General features: G+C 42.2%; 1 protein-coding gene across 2 annotated transcripts in view; it reads right to left on the bottom strand.

Moving 5' to 3' along the window:
• The window catches only part of TMEM132D (transmembrane protein 132D), a 318,685-nt gene that overhangs the window by 110,636 nt on the left and 185,455 nt on the right, over positions 1-22,594 (bottom strand). For both annotated transcript variants that reach the window (XM_064169011.1, XM_064169012.1), the window contains one exon: positions 1,415-1,598. In XM_064169011.1, the coding sequence (XP_064025081.1) occupies positions 1,415-1,598 (184 nt within the window). The remainder of the gene's footprint in view (positions 1-1,414; positions 1,599-22,594) is intronic.

Genomic DNA, 22,594 nt, shown 5'->3' with positions numbered 1-22,594 from the left:
CCTCAGGCCATTCCCTCCTGTCCTATTGCCGGGGTCTGAGCAGAACCAAATAGTCTGAGAAGTGAAAAGGGCAGGGTAAGGCTAGGGTCACTCTGATAAGAGGCACAGCTGCCGGGAAGTGGCCTTGGGTAGAAGCTGAGAAAGTAGCTGCTATCTGTAAGCTGAGCTGTGTGAGGGGGCCTTGAAGAGAGGCAGGCTGGTCAGCCCTGGGAACAAGTGAAATTGTTGTGGCTAGTGAAGCCTATCAGAATTAGGTACGTATGTACTCAATTTACTATTTAAGTATCACACTTAGCTTCAATAAATGGACTGACCTTCTATGTGTCATATTGGTATAAGCTCGTGTCTTTCCAGTCTCCCACATGGCCTTTGAGCAACCCAGCATCCTATCATTAGTAATTTGGGAGAAGAGCCCAGCTCCAGCCTCACTACAACTTCCTTTTAGGTAGCTGTGATTCTGTGATTCAAGTAAGACATACATACTACATTGAACAGAGTGTCCAGGGATACCATCTCATGCAACAAGAGCAAGTTCTGAACACTGGAAATGCCATTAATTCAGCTCCTGCCTCAAAGAGGTCAGTATATTGGCCAAAGAGATTGTGACAGGGCCTTCTATTTTGTATAGAAGGTGGCCTTCCCATGTAAGAGAGAAGAGTTGGTATGTGTTTGATCAGAAGTTACAACAGGCTGATAGTCACTGAGTTACTAAAAGATGAGACCTGAGGAAAACAGGGCTTGCAAGTATGCACATGAGCAGTAGGGAAAGATGGTATGTAACAGATTCCAAAATAAAAGAGGAGCTCTGTTCTCCTTCTTTCAGCCTTCTGAGATGTCCTGGCCATACGTCACAGAATTCTGAGCCCATCTATACCCAGAGCCTAGGGAGCAGGGTCAGAGTCTTACCGCCATGGTGGTGCGGTTCCTGGTGGGGATGCCTACCTTAAGAAGATGAGTACCTGCCATCTCAGGAGTTTTGCTGGTCGGTTGGACAGGGTGAGTATAATCTGCTCTTTGGTCAATAGAGTTACTTGGCATTCTTTGTCATACACTTTTCTCTCTACTATTTTAGTATTTGAGCTAGAAGCATCGTAGTTTCCAGTATACCTTTCTCTTTATGATTTTAGTATTTGAGCTATAATAAAGTGTTGAACCTGTACCCAGAGGGGAGTACCTGTGTGTGCATGTGCTCCCTAGTCCCCAAAGAACCCACCGGAACATCCCTCATGAGATTTCACTGCTAAATGAAGCAAACTTCTAAAGATAGTATCTGCTTCTCAAGGTGCTGGAAATTTCTGCATCATTGCCCTTTCTGGGCCTTTCCAGAAGATCATTTGGTGAAATAAAATGTCTGTTAGGCAGTAGAGTTGTAAAGCAGTATTAAAAACTTATGAAATGTCAGACAATTTCTTACCATAGCCAAAGGGAGAACTCCTACTAGGTCCTTCTGGCTTACGTAGATCTTGGAGATTCCTAGATCAGATGTCGTGTCTCCAGGATATTCTACTTGCCACGTGATGAGCTGGGTCCCAGGTAGGTCAGTTAGGTCTTCAATTTCAAAGTCAATCTGCATAATTTCAGAGGAAGGACCATCCGCACTGCGAGAAAGAAAGAAAAAGCAAGGCTGCTAAGATAGCAATATAATTGCTCTTCTATTAATAATACATTGTATTAAAGCTCTCCTGAAGAGAGGATTCAGTGAGATGATGAATTTAATAATGAATTAATCATTTGCTCTTGTCTCAAGGTTTCAGGGTATTTCCTTTACATCCAAATGGCTCACAAATACTCTGTGACATGGAGCACTGAAGACTGCTCCCTTTTACAAGTGGAGAATAAAAACTAAAGCAAGACAGAGAAGACTAAAGTTGCAGCCTAAAAAATCCTGACTAGGAGGTGCTTCCTTTTACAAGCACATTGCATTTCCTTCCTGTTTATGCAACACATCAGCAAATCTAAAGGGAATCACTCCCTGAGATGGGAAACCACTGCATTAAAAGTGCTTTCTGCATTTTAAAAAAGCAGGCATGGAGGAGAAGCCAAAGCTCAGGATGTGATCTGTTAACCAGAGCAGCAGGGAGCAGAGGATTGGAAAATTTGGAATTAATTTTTGGCTGTGCTGCTACTTTCTGTGAATGTCTCAAGCTTCTCTTGTTCTTTGGTTATCTAGCAATTACAGCTAATTTAGCTTGTTGCAGAAGAGTGGTACCAAAGTGGAAAATTTTCACATCAGCCAATCCTGCCAAGATCCTTTGGTAAAACACATTAGAAAAGAAGGAAGAGTTACCAGGAAGAGTTCCAGGATAGTCTAAGTTATTGATACATTGGGATTACTGAGACTTTATTAATGCTGCTTTTTCTTTGCATGCTCTCCTATGGTCACATGAGTGAATACCATGAAGCAGAAATGTAAAGGTGGAAAACTGGAAGGAGACTTCTTCATGCAATCACTGCAAAGGTTGTTGTAACACCAGCTTCCGTACCAAAGCAATCCAGTAAAGTTTCTACTGCGTTGGCAAGGTGAACTCCATAGCCTAGTGGCACTTATAAAAACAAGAAAATACTAATTGTACAGTAAAGTTGTTGAGAAATACAGAATTTCTGACCAGTGCAGAAATCCAGAGGATGCTGAGAGTGAGGGTGCTTTTACTTCTGCAGCATTGAAGGCTGAACAGATTCTCAGTGTTTGTGCAGAGGGCAAAGAGCAGTGGAATAATACCAAGGGGACAGAGAATGGCACAACACTGAAGTGTCCTAGAGAGCATCTAAGACACTAAGAAGAAAAAGAAAACATTTCAGTAACTGATGAGAGGATCCCAGGATGTGCCTGAAACCCAGCAGGTTTTCCCAGCTAATGTAGAGGAAGAGCTAAAACCAGTCATATTTTTTATGAAGACCAGTTATGACAACAGCCCCAGATTGAGATTCTTCCCAAAATACTCTAACATTTTTTATCATGCTGGCTAAATCCAATGCCTTATCCAGAGCTACTGCTTGAAGAGTTTAATCTGATCATCTTTAAGGTTTGGGTTTTAATGGATGTATTGAGTCCTTGCTATCCTGGATGGCATTTAAAAGGAGCCTCTGTGTTTCCAAAATGGAACACATTGTGTTCACTTTCTCATTTCTTCATGTCAGGGGGAAAAAAAGAAAAGGAAAAAGAAAAAAAAAAAAAGAAAAGAAGAAAACAAACAAAAAAAAAAAAACCAACACAGAGTTTCTAAACTAGCACTGAATGCAGTCTTATTTCCTGCTGACCTAGGTAGGATCAGAAAGCTGCTTTATGCAGCTGTGACTATTGAAACACAGTTACCTTAATTGTGTGAGCAGGAGTGGGCAATGCATTGCCTATAAATACTTGGCAGCGATTCTGTTTTGTACAGTATGTTCTGTCACAGTTTCTGTGTTTAAAGAACTTCATACAATGAACCTTGCTTTTGTGATTCTATTCAGGGTGTCTGTCTTTATTATTGCTTTGGCGTCTGCTACTACCAGTCACTGGCTTTGCAAAATTGGTGCAGCCACCACGAAACATGTCCTGAAACAGCAGTGAGGAACTGCTGCACAGAAGGGGACTGCAGGGCAGATCACCATGGGAATAAAAAACCAACAAAACAAAAGCAAATAATTGTAAAAAGCTCAATCAGCTGATGTCTTCCAGGTATGTCAGAGATTAGGTGAGAAGGAGTAAAGTGATCAGGACACAGAAAAATAAAGGAGGGAGTAAAAGGCATTGGAAAAGATGGGGAGAGAAAAGTGGGACATGCTACTTAAACAATAGCTCCTATATGGCACAACAAGAGAACAGAAATATTTATTACCATTTTTCAAAGCAGGTCTTTGAATGAAGCATTTTTTGCAGCTAAGTAAACCATTTAGCTAACCATTTTCATTTTGATAGAAAAATCACAGAAATGAAGCTGGAAAAGACCTTTGAGATCATCAAGTCCAGCCTGTGACCTAACACCACCACATCAACCAGTTCGAAATAGTTGAACTAGTTCTCCTAGAAATCCTAAACACCTCCAAATGCTATGATTACAAAGCACCTCGAGAATCCCTAAGAATCTCATCAGTGCTATTAAAGATACAATAAAAATCTGTGAAAATATTGCACCATCTGTGACCAATCCCAGGCTGTCACCATTTGGCCAAGAGTATTTCCTACCTCCACAGAACCACCCTGCACCTGCTGCTTATGAGGCACCCCTAAGAGAGGCAGCACTTTTTAATGCAGCAAACAAGCAAACAAAATACCTCTCTCTTCTGCCCCTTTGGTCTTGGACTCACTTTAAATCCAAGAGGCTGGATCCAAGGCCCTTGGTCATACACTAAGACCTGTGCCATCAGGTCCACTTTCTTTAGAGAAAGAACCAGCCATCCTTCTGGGGCTGTCAGTATGGTATGCCCTGTAATACAGTTTTCAGCAAGAGACCTTGTAAATCCAAAACCATCTACTGGATGTGGGCACTGCCAGTCAGTTCAAGTATCCCATTCCCAGTTCCCCCAGCTGTGGTACTGGCTTTGATCTTTATCTAATGCTCACAAACCAAGATTTGTTCTGAACATACCAAGATAAGTGGCAGCGTAATGGTTCTCCTAACATGACATGTAAAGTTTTCTCAGTGTCTTTAGAAGGCTGCAGTGGACACAAGGAGCCTAAAGCCATGAACATGCTAAATAAGATGTGCATGGGAATGGTAAGGAGAGAGTGGGTAGAAAAGAGAAAGAAGGCAATCATCATTATTTTCTATCTCCACACAGGTACCCAGGACATCTCTTGCAGAGTGCTGAAAGAGCCTGTGGCCTGAAATGCTGCACAGAGGTGGAACAGCAGTGCACAGAACAGGAAGAAATGTTTCCAGGGCTAACTGGAAAAAACTCCCCAGCATAAAAGAAGGGAGACAGCAGTACAGTTGACCCTATGAGACCTCTCAGAGCTCCTGAAAAACCATTATCCCTATTTTACAGGACATAAAATTCAACTGGAATGCCTTTCCCATAGAAAGAGGGATAAGATGATTTATACACCACAAAGTGTATAAGATGATTTATACACACAAAGTGGAATAAGGTGGCATTTCAGAAAGTGATTTAAAAATAAGTATAAATCTTTGGGTAAGATAATATGCTGTGTTGCCACCCCAGATAAAAAAAAAACCATGCTAGCTATTTCCAGCTCTATCAGTTGGGGCACAGAAAGATTTTAAGGCTTGCTGTCATCTCTCCTGTCACAGCACAGAGGTGACAGTGGCAACACAAGTTAAACACAACATCTGCCTCATGAGGCAGGAAATAATACAAACCCATAGGAGCTGTAGAATAAGAGCATACCAACGTGCAGTGAAAACAAAGAATGGCCATTTGGTACCAAAGCTCCACCATTTCCTCAAACAGTTTTCTGCTACGGTTCTCTCTTTCTAGGGTATTGCGTTCAGAATTTAAGCAATTTCACAGTCACACAATGTCAGGGGCTGGAAGGGACCCCTAAAGCTCATCCAGTCCAACCCCCCTGCCAGAGCAGGATCACCTAGACCAGAACACACAGAAAGGCATCCAGGCAGGTTTTGAATATCTCCAGAGAGGGAGACTGAGCAGTAATTGTTTCCTCACCAAACATGAGGGGCTCTAGGGGAACTCAAAGGACGCTAGAGAATCAGCCTTTCCTTCAGTATATTTGCTTTTAAGTTCATCCTTCCTTCTGCTTAATCTGTCCCCAACCCTCAAGCTCTCCTATAGCACACAAGCATTACACTTAATGCTCCCCTGCAGCAGCACATCCTCAGCAGTGCCAGAACTCTTTGGATTTTATCCACTTTGCAATGCTACTCGAGAGCATGAAAGGGAGTAACATCTTCTCATCCCACTTAAATAGGTTTTACATGGGGAAGAAAAGGAAAAGGAAACTAGAAGAAACAAAGAGGGGAGAAAAAAAATCTTACAGAGAGTAAAAGAAAAATTACCTGTTACAGAAGGACATGAGAGGGAGAAAATTAGAAAAGTAACTTCTGTGAAATGGAGATAAAAAGAGAATGATAGAAAAATAAATGATAGAAAAAGAAACAATAAGCTTGAAATGCTTGGTGAGAAACAAAGCACAGGTGCTTGGTGAGAAACATCTAGAAAACCCCGATGAATGGGTAGACAGCAGTCAAAAAAAAAGAAGAGTTTCAAATTTCTCAGCTGAGTCTGTCTTTCCTCTTAAAGTAGTCAGAAAAGGATCCTGATAGTCTTTCAGTTTATCTCCATCATGAAGAAGCTGCCTGCCTAGCCTTTGCTGAATTCCAAGCAAATATCCACGGTTCTTTTGTCAGGAAACAGCATAATTCGACTTGTGAGGGCGTTTTTATTTGTTTTAAGAAGTCTTTACACAAGAGTCAAACTGTTGTGGCAGGCGAACACATTTGCATTCCTCCCCATACTTGCCAGAGCTATAGAGATCACATCTCTTCTGCATAAACAGGTACTTGTGATGCAATAAACTGCTTCTGCTTGGCATGTTTGATAGCAGCCTAGAAATTACGTGTATAGGATATGTAAGGCAAAAACGTGGGATCTCTGACAAGGAGACTATAACAGTGACATGTGAGGAATAAAAAGCATGGAAGGAGAAGGGAAGACTATGTGTTACAGCAGGCTAATTTATTGAGGCTTTTCTTTGGTGCTCGGCAGCACACAATAAGCCACCGTGCTTTGGAAATGCTGGTAACTTCTTCCAATTCAGCCAGGGGAGACTGAAAAATCTTGCTGCAAGAGATGATGATGGGTATAAACTCCACATCTGCATTTAGCCTCTTCTTTATGTGTTCTTTTGTGTATTTTGTCTTTCACTTTGAAAATCAAAACCTGCTACCTTTAGGTTTCCTGTGCAAGTTCACCCTAAAACAATGTGCACAGATGTGCCTGCTTCAGGCCAGATTTTGAACTCTTCAATAAAATATGGGAAGACAAAGCTGAGAAAAGCATTTCACTACTGATGTGAAGTCTTTGAAATGTTCATGTATTTGTGATGGGGTTCTATACCAGTCTCACATGCACAAAAAACATAAGCTAAAAGCTCTCAAAACAATCTTACAGGCAAGAGACAGTCTTTATTTTCATAGAATCACAGAATCAACCAGATTGGAAGAGACCTCCAGAATCATCCAGTCCAGCCCTCTCCAATCAACCAGATCATGGCACCAAATGCCTCATCCAGGCTTTTCTTGAGCACCTCCAGGGACGGTGACTCCACCACCTCCCTGGGCAGCCCATTCCAATGCCAATCACTCTCTCTGTCAACAACTTCCTCCTAACATCCAGCCTAGATCTCCCCCAGCACAACTTGAGACTGTGTCCCCTTGTTCTGTTGCTGGTTGCCTGGCAGAAGAGACCAACTCCACCTGGCTACAACCTCCTTTCAGGTAGTTGTAGGCAGCAATGAGGGCTGCCCTGAGCCTCCTCTTCTCCAGGCTGCACACTCCCAGCTCCCTCAGCCTCTCCTCACAGGGCTGTGCTCCAGGCCCCTCACCAGCTTTGTCGCCCTTCTCTGGACATGTTCCAGTACCTCAACATCTCTCCTGAATTAAGGAGCCCAGAACTGGACACAGCACTCAAGATGTGGCCTGACCAGTGTTGAGTACAGAGGAAGAATAACCTCCCTTGTCCTACTGGCCACACTGTTTCTGATCCAGGCCAGAATGCCACTGTCTCCCTTGGCTACCTGGGCACACTGCTGGCTCATGTTCAGCTGCTATCTACCAGCACTCCCAGGTCCCTTCCTTCCTTTGTGTTTTCCTTCATCTTTCTGAGTTGGAATTGAATCAGTAAGTATTTTCCAGCTGTTTTTAGAAAACCTTTTATACAGGACAAAATTTGCAGAACTTCAGTGAATTATTTTATTCCTACAACTAGGATGTAAAGTAAAAATCAAATATTGCAAGATTTGACATGAAACATAACAAGTTAACAGCATGGTATTGCTCTTCACCAGCTGAGGAGCCAGCTTGGCTCCAGAATGTGAGCTCAACATATCCAATGTCTGAACTCCCAAATGCATTCAGTGGGTATGAATCTAGCTGGCAAAGCTAGAAGAATTTCCACCTCTCCTTTGCAACTGAAAACAAAATGACTCAATTTGCTCCAAAAGTCTGAACTGTATTAAAACTAAATGAAGCAATATGGTGTATTGGTTGCCACTGAAGAAGTATATTCATATTCTACATAGCAGGCCCTGGTCCCAGGTCTAAACAAATAACAAAAAAGAGGAAACATGCCATGGACCAGTATAGGCTGGGAACTGACCTGTTGGAGAGCAGCATAGGGGAAAGGAACCTGAGGGTCCTGCTGGACAGAAGAATGAGCACGAGTCTGCAATGTGCCCTTGTGGCCAAGAAGGTCAATTTCATTCTGGGGTGTATCAGAACTGGTGTGACTAATAGGAAAAGGAGATGAGGACCAGGAGGCCCTGGTGAGGCTACATCTGGAGTGTTGTGTCCAGTTCTGGACTCTTCAGTTCAAGAAGGACTTCAGGGTACTGCTTGAAAGAGTGCAGCAAAGAGTCACAAAGATGATGGAGTGGAACATCTTTTCTATGGGGCAAGGCTGAGGGAGCTGGGGCTCTTCAGCCTGGAGAAAAGGAGCCTGAGGGGTAACCTCATTCATGTTTATAAAGAGTGAGTGTCAGGAGGATGGAGCCAGGGTTAGGGTCCAGTGCTATGACAAGGTGCAACAGATGCAAGCTGGAGCAGAAGAGGTTCCATATGAACATAAGGAAATAACTTCTTTACTGTGAAGGTGAGAGAACCCTGGAACAGGCAGCCCAGTGAGGTTATAGATTGTCCCTCTCTGGAGACATTCCAAACTCACCTGGACATGTTCCTACATTCCTACTCTAGGTGATTCTACTCTGGCAGGGCGGTTTGCCTAGATGGTCTTTCAAGGTCCCTTCCAACCCCTGCCATTCTGTGAAATAATTTAAGCAGGAAAGTGAGGCCTGTGGCTTGGACCTTCCCAAGGTCAGAGAGGATACTCTAAAAGAAAATAACATCTGTAGAATCTATCCTGCTGCATTCCAGCAAAGATCATTATTCACCACAGATATATCAAGATAAGGTAATACATGGAGCAGTATATTAAAATTTAATTTTATTCATTGTCATCTTACTATTAAAAATTCAGTGATGGGTAGGCTGAAAAGTCATTTTTCTTCAGGAATCAGTGCACAAAGTGAAAGAACTAGCAGGAAAAAAATCACCCCAAAAGGAGTCTGCTAATCATGTAATGAAGTTATTTTAACAGAATTGATCCATTTCTCTGAAGCATAACATCAGCAGTGCTGGTCTAGGAATATTTGCTGAATTATTTATTTGACTTTTTTCTCTTTTCTGTTTTGGTTTGGTTGGTTGGTTTGGGTTTTTGGTTTGTTTTTTGTTGTTGTTGTTGGTTGGGTTTTTGTTATTTTGGAATAAATTATTCACTATACAATTTTCCAGCTGTTAACAGCACCATTTCCATAATATTTCCATTTCCACTAACCCAAGCCATTCAAAATTAGCAAAGCTTTTAATAGAATATAAATTTAAAGCCTAATTTCCCACCAATGCAGCATTTCAGTTCAGAACCCTGGTCCTGAGCATCTCTTGCTGTAGTAAATCCAGTGATCATTTACCACATTATGCTAAGGGAATGGTAAATCAACATTGACTTTATTACATCCAGTCTAATAATCATTCAATAAATTATTCAACACAGTAGTCAGTAAACATCAAGTACTTCTAGAGCAGCCCAATCACGAGGCAATGGCAGCAAAACTGCAGTTACTGTGCAGGTGGGATTGAATTGCAAGGCTAAAGAAACAGTTTACTGACAGCACGAAGCCTAACAAAACACTGCAAACACATTGGCAGTCTGGTTTCTCTACCTGCTGCTTTTGTTGTCCTCAGCATAAACCCAACAATAAATAGAACATAGCTCACATATAAGTGTGATAGAATTGCAAAAGAGGAAGCCAGGCATATAGCCACAAACGATGGTCATTAATTGGTAACAGTTCTACAGGATCCACCTGAGGCTCAGACTACACTGTACAAGAGGACTGCAGGCAGCAATGATTGTTGCCTTCACTGACAAAAGCAAAGCTAGGAGAAAAATAACAGAACAGTCATTTTACTTGAAGGAAAACCATGCTTAAAGGTCTCAATTTGGAGAGTTTTAAGACTCAGCTTGACAGGGTACTGTGCCACCTCATTTCAAATACACTATTACCTAGAAAGGTTGGAGCAGGTGATCCCTGGGGTGCCTTCCAGCCTGGCATTCTGTGATTCTGTGAACAGTTCAGCACACATGGAAGTGGTGTGTTGACTCCATATCCTTGGTATGCCCAGGACTGGTAGCACTAAGGAATTGGACTCTTACAACATGGCCTCTGAGCCTTTAGTCTCAAGTGTTCCTAAAAAAAGCCTCAGATATTTAATTCATGTTACAATTCCCAGACTGTTATGCTGCCAACTACCACTTCACTGTCACCTGAAAATGAACAAAAGCTTTTTCTGGACAGGAAGAATCACACAAACAAAACACTGATCAGCAAGAAATGAGATCCAGCACTTTCATACTAAAAAATTACAGGGTCAGGGCTGCAAATATTTGCTGATTCCAGTGTATCAAATCATGAGATCAAGCACTGTGCTCAGTACACAGCCCTGCAGTAAGATTCATTCCTCATCTTAAAAATATTTTTCCACCTAAAATCTCTTATATACATAAGCAGCAAATTTATACTTGTTCATAAATGTATGTGGGATTAATCTTGCTGAATTCAGGTTAAGCCTTTTCCAGTGATTATTTATCCCTATAAACAAAGTTATCTGCATATTCAATACACAAGCATTCTGTTTAAAAAGGGCTGTATTCACACAACTGCACAGAAGGGAGGTCCTTGGCTCCATGAGTGTATATGCCCATGTAGGAGGGCACTTAGAAACACAGAATCAACCAGATTGGAAGAGACCTCCAAGATCATCCAGACCAACCTAACATCCAGCCCTGTCCGATCAACTAGACCATGGCACTAAGAGGCTCAGACAATCTCCTCTTGAACACCTCCAGGATGGTGACTCCACCACCTCCCTGGGCAGCCCATTCCAATGCCAATCACTCTCTCTGCCAACAACTTCCTCCTAACATCCAGCCTAGACCTCCCCTGGCACATCTTGAAACTCTGTCCCCTTGTTCTGTTGCTGGTTGCCTGGGAGAAGAGACCAACCCTGACCTGGCTACAGCCTCCCTTCAGGTAGTTGTAGACAGCAATGAGGTCCCCCCCTGAGCCTCCTCTTCTCCAGGCTAAACAACACTTGGTGAATCTGAGACTTAATAATCTGTTTCCAAATTAGTCTAACTATGATTAGGGAAAATGAAGTTGAACAAAGCAATAATCCAGCCATGGACTCTGGTTCTGCAGAGTGCCTATCACAGAGTCTGCAGCAACATTTTTCAGGCAGTGATCACACTCCCAAGTAGAAGCAATCAAAAAGGTTATGAGGTGCTGAGAAGCAAAACTCTTGCTCCCTGAACTCCACCTGTTATTTCCTATCATGATAGCATGCTCTTACTTGCATTCTGAAGTACACACCTGATAAATCTCTTGTATAAGATCATTATGGCTGCCGTTGATAGAGTGCTTACTTTTACTTTTCTAGCAAATGTATTCATAGAAGGAGTCATCAACCTGAAAACTTTGAGAAAGTGGTCTAAAAAAATTCTTCTAAAGTGAAGCTCCCTGAGAAGTGATACTCTACCAGGCTGGTACTATTTTTGCATTCATAGCAAAGATGCAGCATTTTGCTGCTTTATGATCCGTGCTTCAGGCATCAGCTGGTCTCCTTGAGGCTCATTTTGTTCATTTAACTTCAGAATCCAAGATGTTTTTAACATTAGCACCTCTACCCACTTTTTAAGAAAGCAACTGCAGTCTTAAATCCAGAGTGGAAGATCCACTACCTTAGCATGCAGCTCCATTCATGTCTCAAAGGTGAGATCTGCAGCATACTGACTTTAAGCCTTGCTCATTAGCGCCCACACTGATTCAACAGATGTAATTAGATAGAAAAGCAGGATTACATTTCACAGGACTCAAGGCCTCAGTACATACCAAAATTAGTGAGTTCTTTGGAGAGATCTGCTAAGGCGCAGCCAAGCTATGAGATGAGTATCCTCAGCTACAGGAACTTCCTCTGCCCGGACTATTCAGCAAGTGTTTCTGCCGAACTCACTCATCTTACAAAAGTGCAAAGTTCCTTGCAACTCAAAAAGATTATTCCTTTACCCAAATATTCAGTATCTGTCAGCTCCAGAATTAAAAAAGAAATACTTTCCAGCTTCCTTAATATTATAATACAAGAAGCTTCCCAGACCTCTTCTCCTTTTCCTCATTTTTAATCAATAACACCAAAAACTAAACTGAAGGGAAAATACATACATTGCCTTGCCCCCTCCCACCATCTTTTTGGAATAGCTTTAGGCTGAAATATGTTTTTAAGTCACAGGATTATAAGGTAATCTTAGTTGGAAGGGACCTTTGAAAGCCATCTGGACAAATGTCTTTCTCAAATGAGGGCCAATTTCAGTGCTGGATTAAGTTTGAATAGGCTAAGGTTTCTCAAATGAGAAAGAAGTATATTATTTAGATTCCTTTTTTTATCTTGAGCTTCTTCCTCAAGCTGAAGAAGAAGCAGGGGATGACGTTAGCATTGATGGTACTTGTCTTCCCAAGTAACTGTCCCAAGTGATGCAGCCTGGCTTTCCTGGAGATTAAGCTAAACTCCTGCCTGCTCACGGGAAGGGGTGAATGATTCCTTAGCTTGCTTTGCTTGTGCACACAGCTTTTTCTTTGCCTATTAAACTGTCTTCAGCTCAGCCCATGAACTTTCTCATTTTTATTCTTTCAATTCTCTCCCCTATGCCACTGGAGTGGAGTGAGTGAGCAGAAGTGCAGGGCTGAGCTGTTGGCTGGGGTTAAAGCAGGACAACTTCATACGCTAACTCCCACGTGTAAAGGAGACAGGCACCATCAGCTGTTAAAGATTTGAAACTTGCCTCTGACCAAGTATCTAGAAGCCATCTTGGTGTTTGTCAGACCTCTGCTCTCTTCCACAAGTGATTTTACAAACTATCTCTCCAAGGTTAATTGAAAGACAGCTTTAATACATGATAACAGGAAAGCTCCTTTTCCCAAACACACTCTTCCAGTGAAAATAAGGGATCTGGAGGCATGCTAAGAAAGGTGGTATCAAGAGACTATGTTTATTAAAACCCGAAAATTAAATAACACAATGCTCTGCCAGACTATTTCTAAACCCATCTATTCTACAGCAGAACAATATCTGATCACCAGCACTAAATGGAAACCTGCCACCTTTGCTTCTCATCCATTCACTTTCACAATCCTGTTTGCTAGCTGCACTGCACTTGTGAGCTTCAGCGCAATCAAGCTGCTTAAAACATAGCAGCTATTTCATCAATGCCCTTAGTGTCTGCTGTACCATAAGGGGAAACAAGACTGTCATGACAAAAACTGCACAATAGGGAAAGGGCCACCTAAAAATCTGATAGATATCATAAATATTACAAGTTCAGTAAAAGAGAACTCTTTTAGGAATTATATAGACACAGAGAGTCTATAATTTTTATCAGCTGAGGATGACTGCAAACACCTATGAAAACATTGATCCCTGTTTCACAGAATGGTAGGGTCTGGCAGGGACCTCTCGGTTGCTAAAGTAGGCTTGTCTAAATCAGGTTGCACAGGTGCACATCTAGGTGGGTTTTGAAGGTCTCCAGAGAAGGAGACTCCACAACCTGTCTGGGCAGCCTGTTTCAGTGCTGAATCACCCTCACAGTGCATTTCTTTTCTTAAGTTCATGCGAAACCTCCTGTGTTCTAGTTTGTACCTGTTGTCCCTTGACCTATCACTGTCACTGTTGAGAAGAACCCAGCCTCATCCTCACAATACCCACCCTTTAGATTTTATATAAACTTGTAAGATCCCTCCTCAGCCTTCTCTTTTCTGGGCTGAAACTCCCATATCTCTCAGCCTCTCCTCATAAGAGAAATGCTCCAGTTTCCTCAGCATCTGTATTTTGTGCACTATACATGTTAAAGTTGCTGTATGGAACAGATACCTCAGGGCACATGCTGCAGGATGTACATTCTTTTTGGTTTATCATCATATTTCAACCATGACTTGGTAGGCTAAGAGGTAGACTCGTTGCATTACTTTGTGTGTACCCATCAAGACACAGTCCCCTTCTCTGCTTTGCCTACGGTACAGTTTTAGCATCTGAGCAGCTGTTTCCCCTCCATACACCTTGGGATGATCTGATAGCCATGATGGAATCACACAGACAGGAGGATGATACAGGTCTGCAGATGAGTCCTAGGTCCTGTCAAATCAAATAATAGTTTTTGATGTACTTGTGACATGAAAAATTGTGTGAGTTCAAAAGCTCACAGAAGTCATGTTCTCACTCGCATGAACTGTTCCATGAAGTCAAGTGATGTTGCACCCAGTGTTGACACACCTGACTGTTCAGCAGTCCGAGACTGAGGTGCATCTGAGCTCAGAAGGATTGGTGAGATAGGAGGGGATACATATGCCCTGGCCATGGCTGGATACTCCATGAGGAATTACGATGAAGAAATTGGTGTGGGTAAGTTATGATTGTGGCTACTCTGCTGCAGAGAATCTGCGATTCTGTGATCCAAGAGATGGTGCACTGAGACCAGTAACCTATTCCCAGGGTAGATAATAGCAACAACTTGCACTGACTTACACATGTGAGTACACTCAGTCACCATCCTCTGAGAAGGCTTCTATCTATCAGCAACTGCTTATCAAGCAATCCTAATCTTATTTATGTAAATAGTCCAGGAGCTGCTAAAGCAAACACAAGGAACAGCTGTCCACATGAAAGCTAAGACCATTCATTCTTGATGGGGAAAAAATCAGCACAAGAAGGAATAGAATGCTGCATTTATGTGCTGGTCTGGATAGGAAGAGATCTTGGTCCACATGGATAACTCCCAGATCCTGCAACCACTATGGCATATAATCTCTTCCTAAATTTATCAAGCTCCATTTTAAGAACACTTAGGGAATTTAAATCCCTATCCTGCTGAAAGGCTCCTCCAGAACTTGATTAGTCTAATGGTTCAAGCAGTCAGAGGAGCCACCCTGGCTGGAACTGAAGCCTTCTATGAGCCATCATTCAGGGCAAGCAGACCATAGCACACTCCAGACACTGAATGGATAGTATGCCCAAATGAAGCCCCACTTCTTATGAGCGCTCATAGCAAACTATTAGATAACTCTGCAGACCTGGAAACATGTAATGGTTGATAATAGTGCTCTCATTCAACATTATTCCTTCCTTGTTTCCATGTCCTCAAATCACCTCCAGCCAAACAATTCCTTCCCTCCCACAACAGAGCTGTAAACGGAAGAAGTGCACTTCTGCAAATGAACTTAAGCAGACTTTAAATATTCACTAATCTAAGTAGGCAGGCTGAAAAATGGTAGGCACTCACTACCTTTCTCAACACACTGTCAGGATGTGACTACAGCTGTTTACCATTTGCAAAAGCAGAGTAATCTTTAAGTAAAGATAATAAAATCAAACTAGGAACCAGGAAACTGGAGCAGAGAGAAAAGCAGACATGCCATGAATTGGGGAACGTGCCTAATGAGACTAAGGATCTCGTGCCATCAGCTTATGTGACGGACATACCACATCACATAAGCATCCTTACTGTGTGGCAAACTTCCACAAAGTCTATTTACTTTGAGCTTTGAAACCAGTTTTATTGATATGTTTGAAGATGTTAATCTTGGGTCTTAAAAAAAATGGATCTGTGGGAAGCAACCACCAACTCTGGAGGCTGAGCAGCAGCACAAATTGCAGTACTTCTGCTTGTAAGAATCTCAAGACAGCACTTAGAAATCTTTATAACTGACAGTGGAAAGATGTACATCCAGCCCTTTAAAAAGACATAATGATTTTATTGAACTGGAGGCAAGGGAAGAGAGACCCAAATTAGTATAATTATGAATTCAGTAATGCTAGTAATCATTAACAGTTTCAACAGGTTCATAAATCATTTTCACAAGGGGGAAAAGCAGTAAGTGAAGATCAATTTCTCCTCAAAGGCATTACAAAATTTGCCACCCTTATAGAAATTAGTGTGTCAGTTCTCCCTTCATGGACAGAAGAGGTTCACAAGAAGATGACAATGAAATCAGAGCAAAAAAAAAGATGGCTATCAGAACACAAGTCAGATTTAATGCCATGGCAGGCACCTATGCAAGCAATCGATTAGATTGCTTGAATTAGTGACTTCTCTATTTTATACTCTGCTATTGCACTGGAGTTTCACAGTCCAATTTTATATCTTTATGACTTAATTGAAAATAAACTCTCTTTTCTTTGTGTGAAACCATTGCAAATATACACACTACTCTTCTTCCACTGCAGAGGAAAATCCTTAAGGGCTAGCTAGAACACACAATCACCAAAAGATCTAGACTTAAAATATCTCCTCTAAGCAACCAAGATGTAAATTTCAGAGAGGCAGCATACTTCAAACCTCATAACTAGCATGATTCCTGGAATATGTGTGAAGAAATCCAACAGGCAGCTGTTGTGAGTAATAAAAGCAACCAAATGACATGAAGAATTAAAACAGCACTGCCAGAATTATCACTACAGTCTATGAATATAAACAGAGTTTTAGGCATGGTTTTCCTTTTGCTTTACTCAAGCTGCTTGTCTTTGGTTATGATTTCATTGCACAGCAGCATAAGGCACAAGTAAGTGTGACGATGATTGAAGGAAATGGACAAGATTTGCTAACATTATCTGCCAGATTTTTAGAGGGCTTGAATGTGAAATACTTGAAATGATATCAAGAAGAGCAGAAGGTAGGTTGGTGATTTTCTGGGGGGAAAAAAAAAAGGTAAAAATCAGTAGGTGAGGTTTAAAAGGCAGAAGAAAGAGAAAGTGCTAACTTACCGCAAACATTTCAAGGATTTAAGCGTCAAGGAGAGAAAATTGCTAGAGCAGGTAGGCAGGAGAGTATAATTAGAAACAACAGGAAATATGGAGCAGATTCAAAGCAAAAGGACAGTGAGAAACTCTCAAAAGGAGACGGCAGACACAGTAACTGGAAAGGTTTAAAATTAGATAGGACAAAATGCTCAGAAATAAATATTTTCTGCAGTGGCAGATACAGCTCTAACAAGCCTTTTTTGAGGCTTGCCTAGTTGAAGACAGAATTATGCAATCAGTAGATCTCTGTGTCTGCCATTCCCTCCAGTAACATTAGCCCAGTTTCAACAAAACTAGGCAGAAAGAAGTTAAGAATTATTAAGCTTTTTTGGAAGCATGCAGACAGCAGAAGAGAAAAGACCAAACTGATTAACACTCCATCAGAAAAGATGCAGCTCACTCCCTAAGAACCCCTGTATGTACTCATTCCTAAGCAGCAAACCTGCAGAAACCAGGCTTCTATCTGTTGGCTGCTCATTGAAATAGACCTTAACTTTTTTGGCTCCCCAATTTTCTTTACAGTACCAGTTCAGAAGTTGACTCTTGCTCAGCAAACCACCGAAGCAAACTCCTTTGGTCTTCTGGGACTCAATCTCATTTTTGAAGTTAAGCATATGTGTGAGTACTCTGCTCAATAGGAATGAATTTAAATAGTCTGCTGAGCTAGGCTCTCATTTATCAGCAAAAGCACCAGTTCAACTCAGTAAAGTCACCAAATTATATGTGGAGAGAATTACACAGTATCACAGTATCACCAAGGTTGGAAGAGACCTCACAGATCATCAAGTCCAACCCTTTACCACAGTGCCCAAGGCTAGACCATGGCACCAAGTGCCACATCCAACCTTGCCTTGAACTGCCCCAGGGATGACGACTCCATTACTCCTGACCCTTGCTCAGTACTGCATGAGAATGACCCCTGCAGGAATACAAGCCCCCTAAAACAGGCCTCCTACGTAGTTAAGGGCATGACCTACACTACTGCTCCCAGAGATCCTCACTGGATAAAGCAGGCAGTAAACCAAACCTCATGTCATCATGAACAACTGAGTCTTCCTCTCACAACTAAGCTTCTCAGCACAAACAATGCTTGGTATCTGATAGGTTGCTTATGATCATCAGCACAGCCAATGTAAATTTAAAAGGCAATATGATTATTTTCTATGATTATTTTCTTTATCACAGCATCCCAGGGCACACAACAAAGAGTAGCAACTCTGAAACTTAAAGAAGGGGAAAGAATCAAGGCATTTTCATAACATAGCCATGCAGTAACATGAATGAATCACATTTCTCTTTGACAGTTCCAAAAGAAAAGGAGCTGTCAGATATGTCTCTATCTTCTATTTCTGTGTTTCATAGTTTAAAGTTCTATTCATGAAAGAAGCATCATGTTCTGCAATCTTTGTGGAGATGTAAAACCAGAAGGCACAAGTTCACATCTAACTCTCTGGTGCACAAAATATTCTCGAATATGAAAAAGGTAAGGAGTGAAATCAAAGTTTTTTCATCATAGAATCACAGATTCAGCCAGGTTGGAAGAGACCTCCAATATCAACCAGACCAACCTAACATCCAGCCCTGTCCGATCAACTAGACCATGGCACTAAGTGGCTCAGACAGTCTTCTCTTGAACACCTCCAAGGATGGTGACTCCACCACCTCCCTGGGCAGCCCATTCCAATGCCAATCACTCTCTCTGCCAACAACTTCCTCCTAACATCCAGCCTAGACCTCCCTGGCACAACTTGAGACTGTGTCCCCTTGTTCTGTTGCTGGTTGCCTGGCAGAAGAGACCAACCCACACCTGGCTACAGCCTCCCTTCAGGTAGTTGTAGACAGCAACGAGGTCATCCCTGAGCCTCCTCTGCTGCAGGCTGCACACCCCCAGCTCCCTCAGCCTCTCCTCACAGGGCTGTGCTCCAGGCCCCTCACCAGCTTCGTTGCCCTTCTCTGGACAAGTTCCAGCACCTCAACATCTCTCTTGAATTGAGGAGCCCAGAACTGGACACAGCACTCAAGGTGTGGCCTGACCAGTGCTGAGTACAGGGGCAGAATAACCTCCCTTGTCCTACTGGCCACACTGTTCCTGATCCAGGCCAGGATGCCATTGGCTCTCTTGGTCACCTTGGCACACTGCTGGCTCATGTTTGGCTACTCTCCACCAGCACCCCCAAGTCCCTCTCTGCCTTGCTGCTCTCCAGCCACTCTGTCCCCAGCCTGTAGCACTACTTGGGGCTCTTGTGGCCAAAGTGTAGATCCCTACACTCGGCCTTGTTAAATCTCATCCCATTGGCCTCTGCCCACCCATCCAGCCTGTCAGGGTCCCTACCCTCCAACAGATCAACACCTGCTCCTAGCTTGGTGTCATCTGCAAACTTAATTCCCTCACCCTCATGCAGATCATCAATAAAGATACTGAACAGGACTGGACCCAGCACTGCCTTTGGGGGACATCACTAGTGACAGCTGCCAACTGGATGATCAGTGTGAGGAAAAAAAAAGTGGGGAGATGAATTGTGTGGAGAAAGAACATGAAGTAGAAACAACTTGGAAGCCATTTGTGTAAGAAAGAGGAATGAAGAGGATTAATGCAGTTAGTAGTTCCACAGCAGAAATTTCTCCCATAGGTATGAAAAAAGTGACATCTCCTTCAGATTTGATGAGTGCATATTAAAGTATGCTCTTATTTTCAGAAAGTCCTGTGTTGAAAATGTGCTGATCCTTTGCTCTTTTCATCTGTCTCACAAAATACAGCAAATTCATGAATGAGGGAAAGAAATTTCCACTTATCTTCTACTAGTGCTAAAGTTTCAGTTGAAATTCACTGTCAGAACTGGATGGAATTAAGTGAATCTCGTGGTAGCGTGTCCCTTCCCCAGCAGGGATACAACAGGAGCAGCCACAGAGTCATGAAATATTTCTGTTGACATAAAGCACTGAGCTGAGAACACAGGAAGAGGCCTGGCTCTGTCACTTCTCTGGTGAGCAACCCTGTGCAAGCTACTTCACCACTCCTTGCTATAGTTTTCTGACATACTGAATATGATTCAGGGCTTTGAGGTTTGTCAGTTAAAATTCTTCAGAACAAGCCAGAAAGGAGACTTCAGGGCTAAATTAAGATTTTCAAAAGAACAAATCCTGATCATTGAGATGCTACAAAAGCAGAACCTCATCCTTTTAGGTTATTAGACTTATTTACAGTGCATCCATCAGAATGGAATATCTTGAAGAATGGTGAATTTTTTACCCCGGAATACCTTGAAGAATGATCATTTTTTTCCCCTATCACACCTTCCTAGCGTCTAAGAGCTACAAAGCTCATGGTAGTCCATAAAAGAAGAGTCAGGTTTTTAAAAGCAGCCTTCTTTTCTAGATGGATTATTCCATTGCATTCAAATGTGTAATATGGCACTGGAGAAACAGCCTTCTTATCAGTCTTTAACATAAAGAAATTAAGTCCTCTTTTAGTTTCCTCTGAAACCCTTCAAATCTGGCAACTGTTTATTGGGTTGTAATTCTGGTCTTTGCCAGTGTAGTTCCACAAGATTCAGCAGGGAAAGAGAAATGGTGAAAACTAAAAAGAGTAGCTGATGATGCAGTTTTCTAAATGACCAGAGCTCTAAGTAGTCTATTAAAAGAAAAGTTTGGTGCCACATCAATTTATAAGTAGATCAAGTTAGCAGCACTAACTTACAGTATCTGCTATACCAGCTCTCCATCAAACCACAACAGAGGATTTTTAGCTGTGCTTCACATTCCTAGACAATACTAACCTCCCAGTGCTGTGAATGCTGCTGGTTTTATGAAGACATATATCATTTTGATCTGGCTGAAGTAACCCCAGCGAGGAGGCTGTGCCAGTTTGATGTCCTTTCCTTCCTTCAGTTAGCATCCATCACTCATGGAGGCATGGCATAATGCACAGTGACATGCACACAACAGATAGAGCAGAAGAAAGCTTTCAAAGCATTTCTGCTAGTCCTTACAAAACATAAATACAGGACACTGAATTCAGTGGTAGCACAGTTCTCAATGCTTGACAATACAATCCACTCTCTGCAGCTGAAATATTTATTCAGGTACAATTATCATGGAAGATTAATATTTAAATCAAGGGTAATTTGTTGCCTTTATTACTGTTGTTTCTTTTTTAAACAACAGTTAGGATTACAAACTGAATTGGGTTATCCATTCCTGAAGCAGCTATTTAACATTCCATGTTTATTAACACCAGTCTAAAATGCTCAGCCACTGATCGATTTCTGGGGTTTTCAGAGTGATGGTTTGACCAAAAAAAAAACCCAAAACAAAACCAAAACCACACCAACCTAGCCCTGAGCTCTGGAGTTTACAGCCATTACTGTCAATTATACACTCCACTGTGGGAGCAAAGGAAATCTTCATACATGCCAGCTGCAGCCTTCTCCCTGAATTTTGCAGAGGCAGTTATTGCAAACCCTTAACGAGGGAGAGCGAAGGGGAAGGGGGTAGGGGTGGGGGGAGAACACAAGCTAGCCATAATGCAGAAAATTGAGATTCTGCCCACACATGTGGAGACCTTGTCTTATGGCTTTGGATTTTTAGAGTATGTATTTGGATAGTTGTAGTAATAACAGTAATATTGAGGTCTCCCTAGGTTCATGCATTTTATGAAGATGCAGGTACAGCAACAGGCATTCACACAGAACAAACAAACCAACGCAAAACCAAGCCAAACCCAACCCCACCCAAATGCAGCAGCTTCAACGAGACGCTCTGGGGGAGCTCTGCAGCCTGCAGTGGGGCACAGCGCACAGACTGAGCTACTGGTGACTGTCTCCAAAGGCAGAAACACAAGAGCACTCTTGCCTGGTCCCTCCTTGCCTGGAACCACTGTGTTACTTTGGAGACAGAAGTTAGTAACTCCTCATGGTACTGTGCTGATCTATCAGCCTGACTGCTGCTAGCCTGGCAGTCTGCACAGCAATCCATTTCACAGAATAGCAGTGCCAGAGTAGATTACTAGAAGAGGTAAGAAAGGAGGTAAACCCAAGTCCCTGGCTGAAATAAATGGGAATTTTACCATTTCAACGAGAATGCAGTTTCCTCTGTAATAGTCTTCACTCCCTGGACTATTGTCATATCCATCAGACCACTCTGCAGTGGTATTCAGGATGAAGTTTGAACTCGCTGTCAACCCTGAAGAAAATCAGGTCTCATGCCCTGTGATTCCATCTCAGTTCTTCATATTCTGACACAATATTTTTGGATCATTTCTGGGCATAAAACCCACATCATAACAATTCTCCTCCCTCGCTCCTTATACTTTTATCTTAATTAGCTATTAATTGCTAAAAACATGCATCACTCCAAGGAGTAAGTGCACATTTGCAAGTTTCTCTGTCTGCTTTAAGTGGGGGAGGGCCCACTGGAAATCAGGGGAGATACTCTGACATAAAGCCGAATAAAGCTGCGGTGATTTAAGATCATCTCTTCCTCTGCCACTGCCTCTTCTCTCCTTTCTAGCTGTG

The sequence above is a fragment of the Pogoniulus pusillus genome, chromosome 30, assembly GCF_015220805.1.
Source record: "Pogoniulus pusillus isolate bPogPus1 chromosome 30, bPogPus1.pri, whole genome shotgun sequence".
Taxonomy (NCBI): domain Eukaryota; kingdom Metazoa; phylum Chordata; class Aves; order Piciformes; family Lybiidae; genus Pogoniulus; species Pogoniulus pusillus.
The sequence above is the reverse complement of the archived record's forward strand: the minus strand, read 5'-3'. Positions and strand labels throughout refer to the sequence as shown.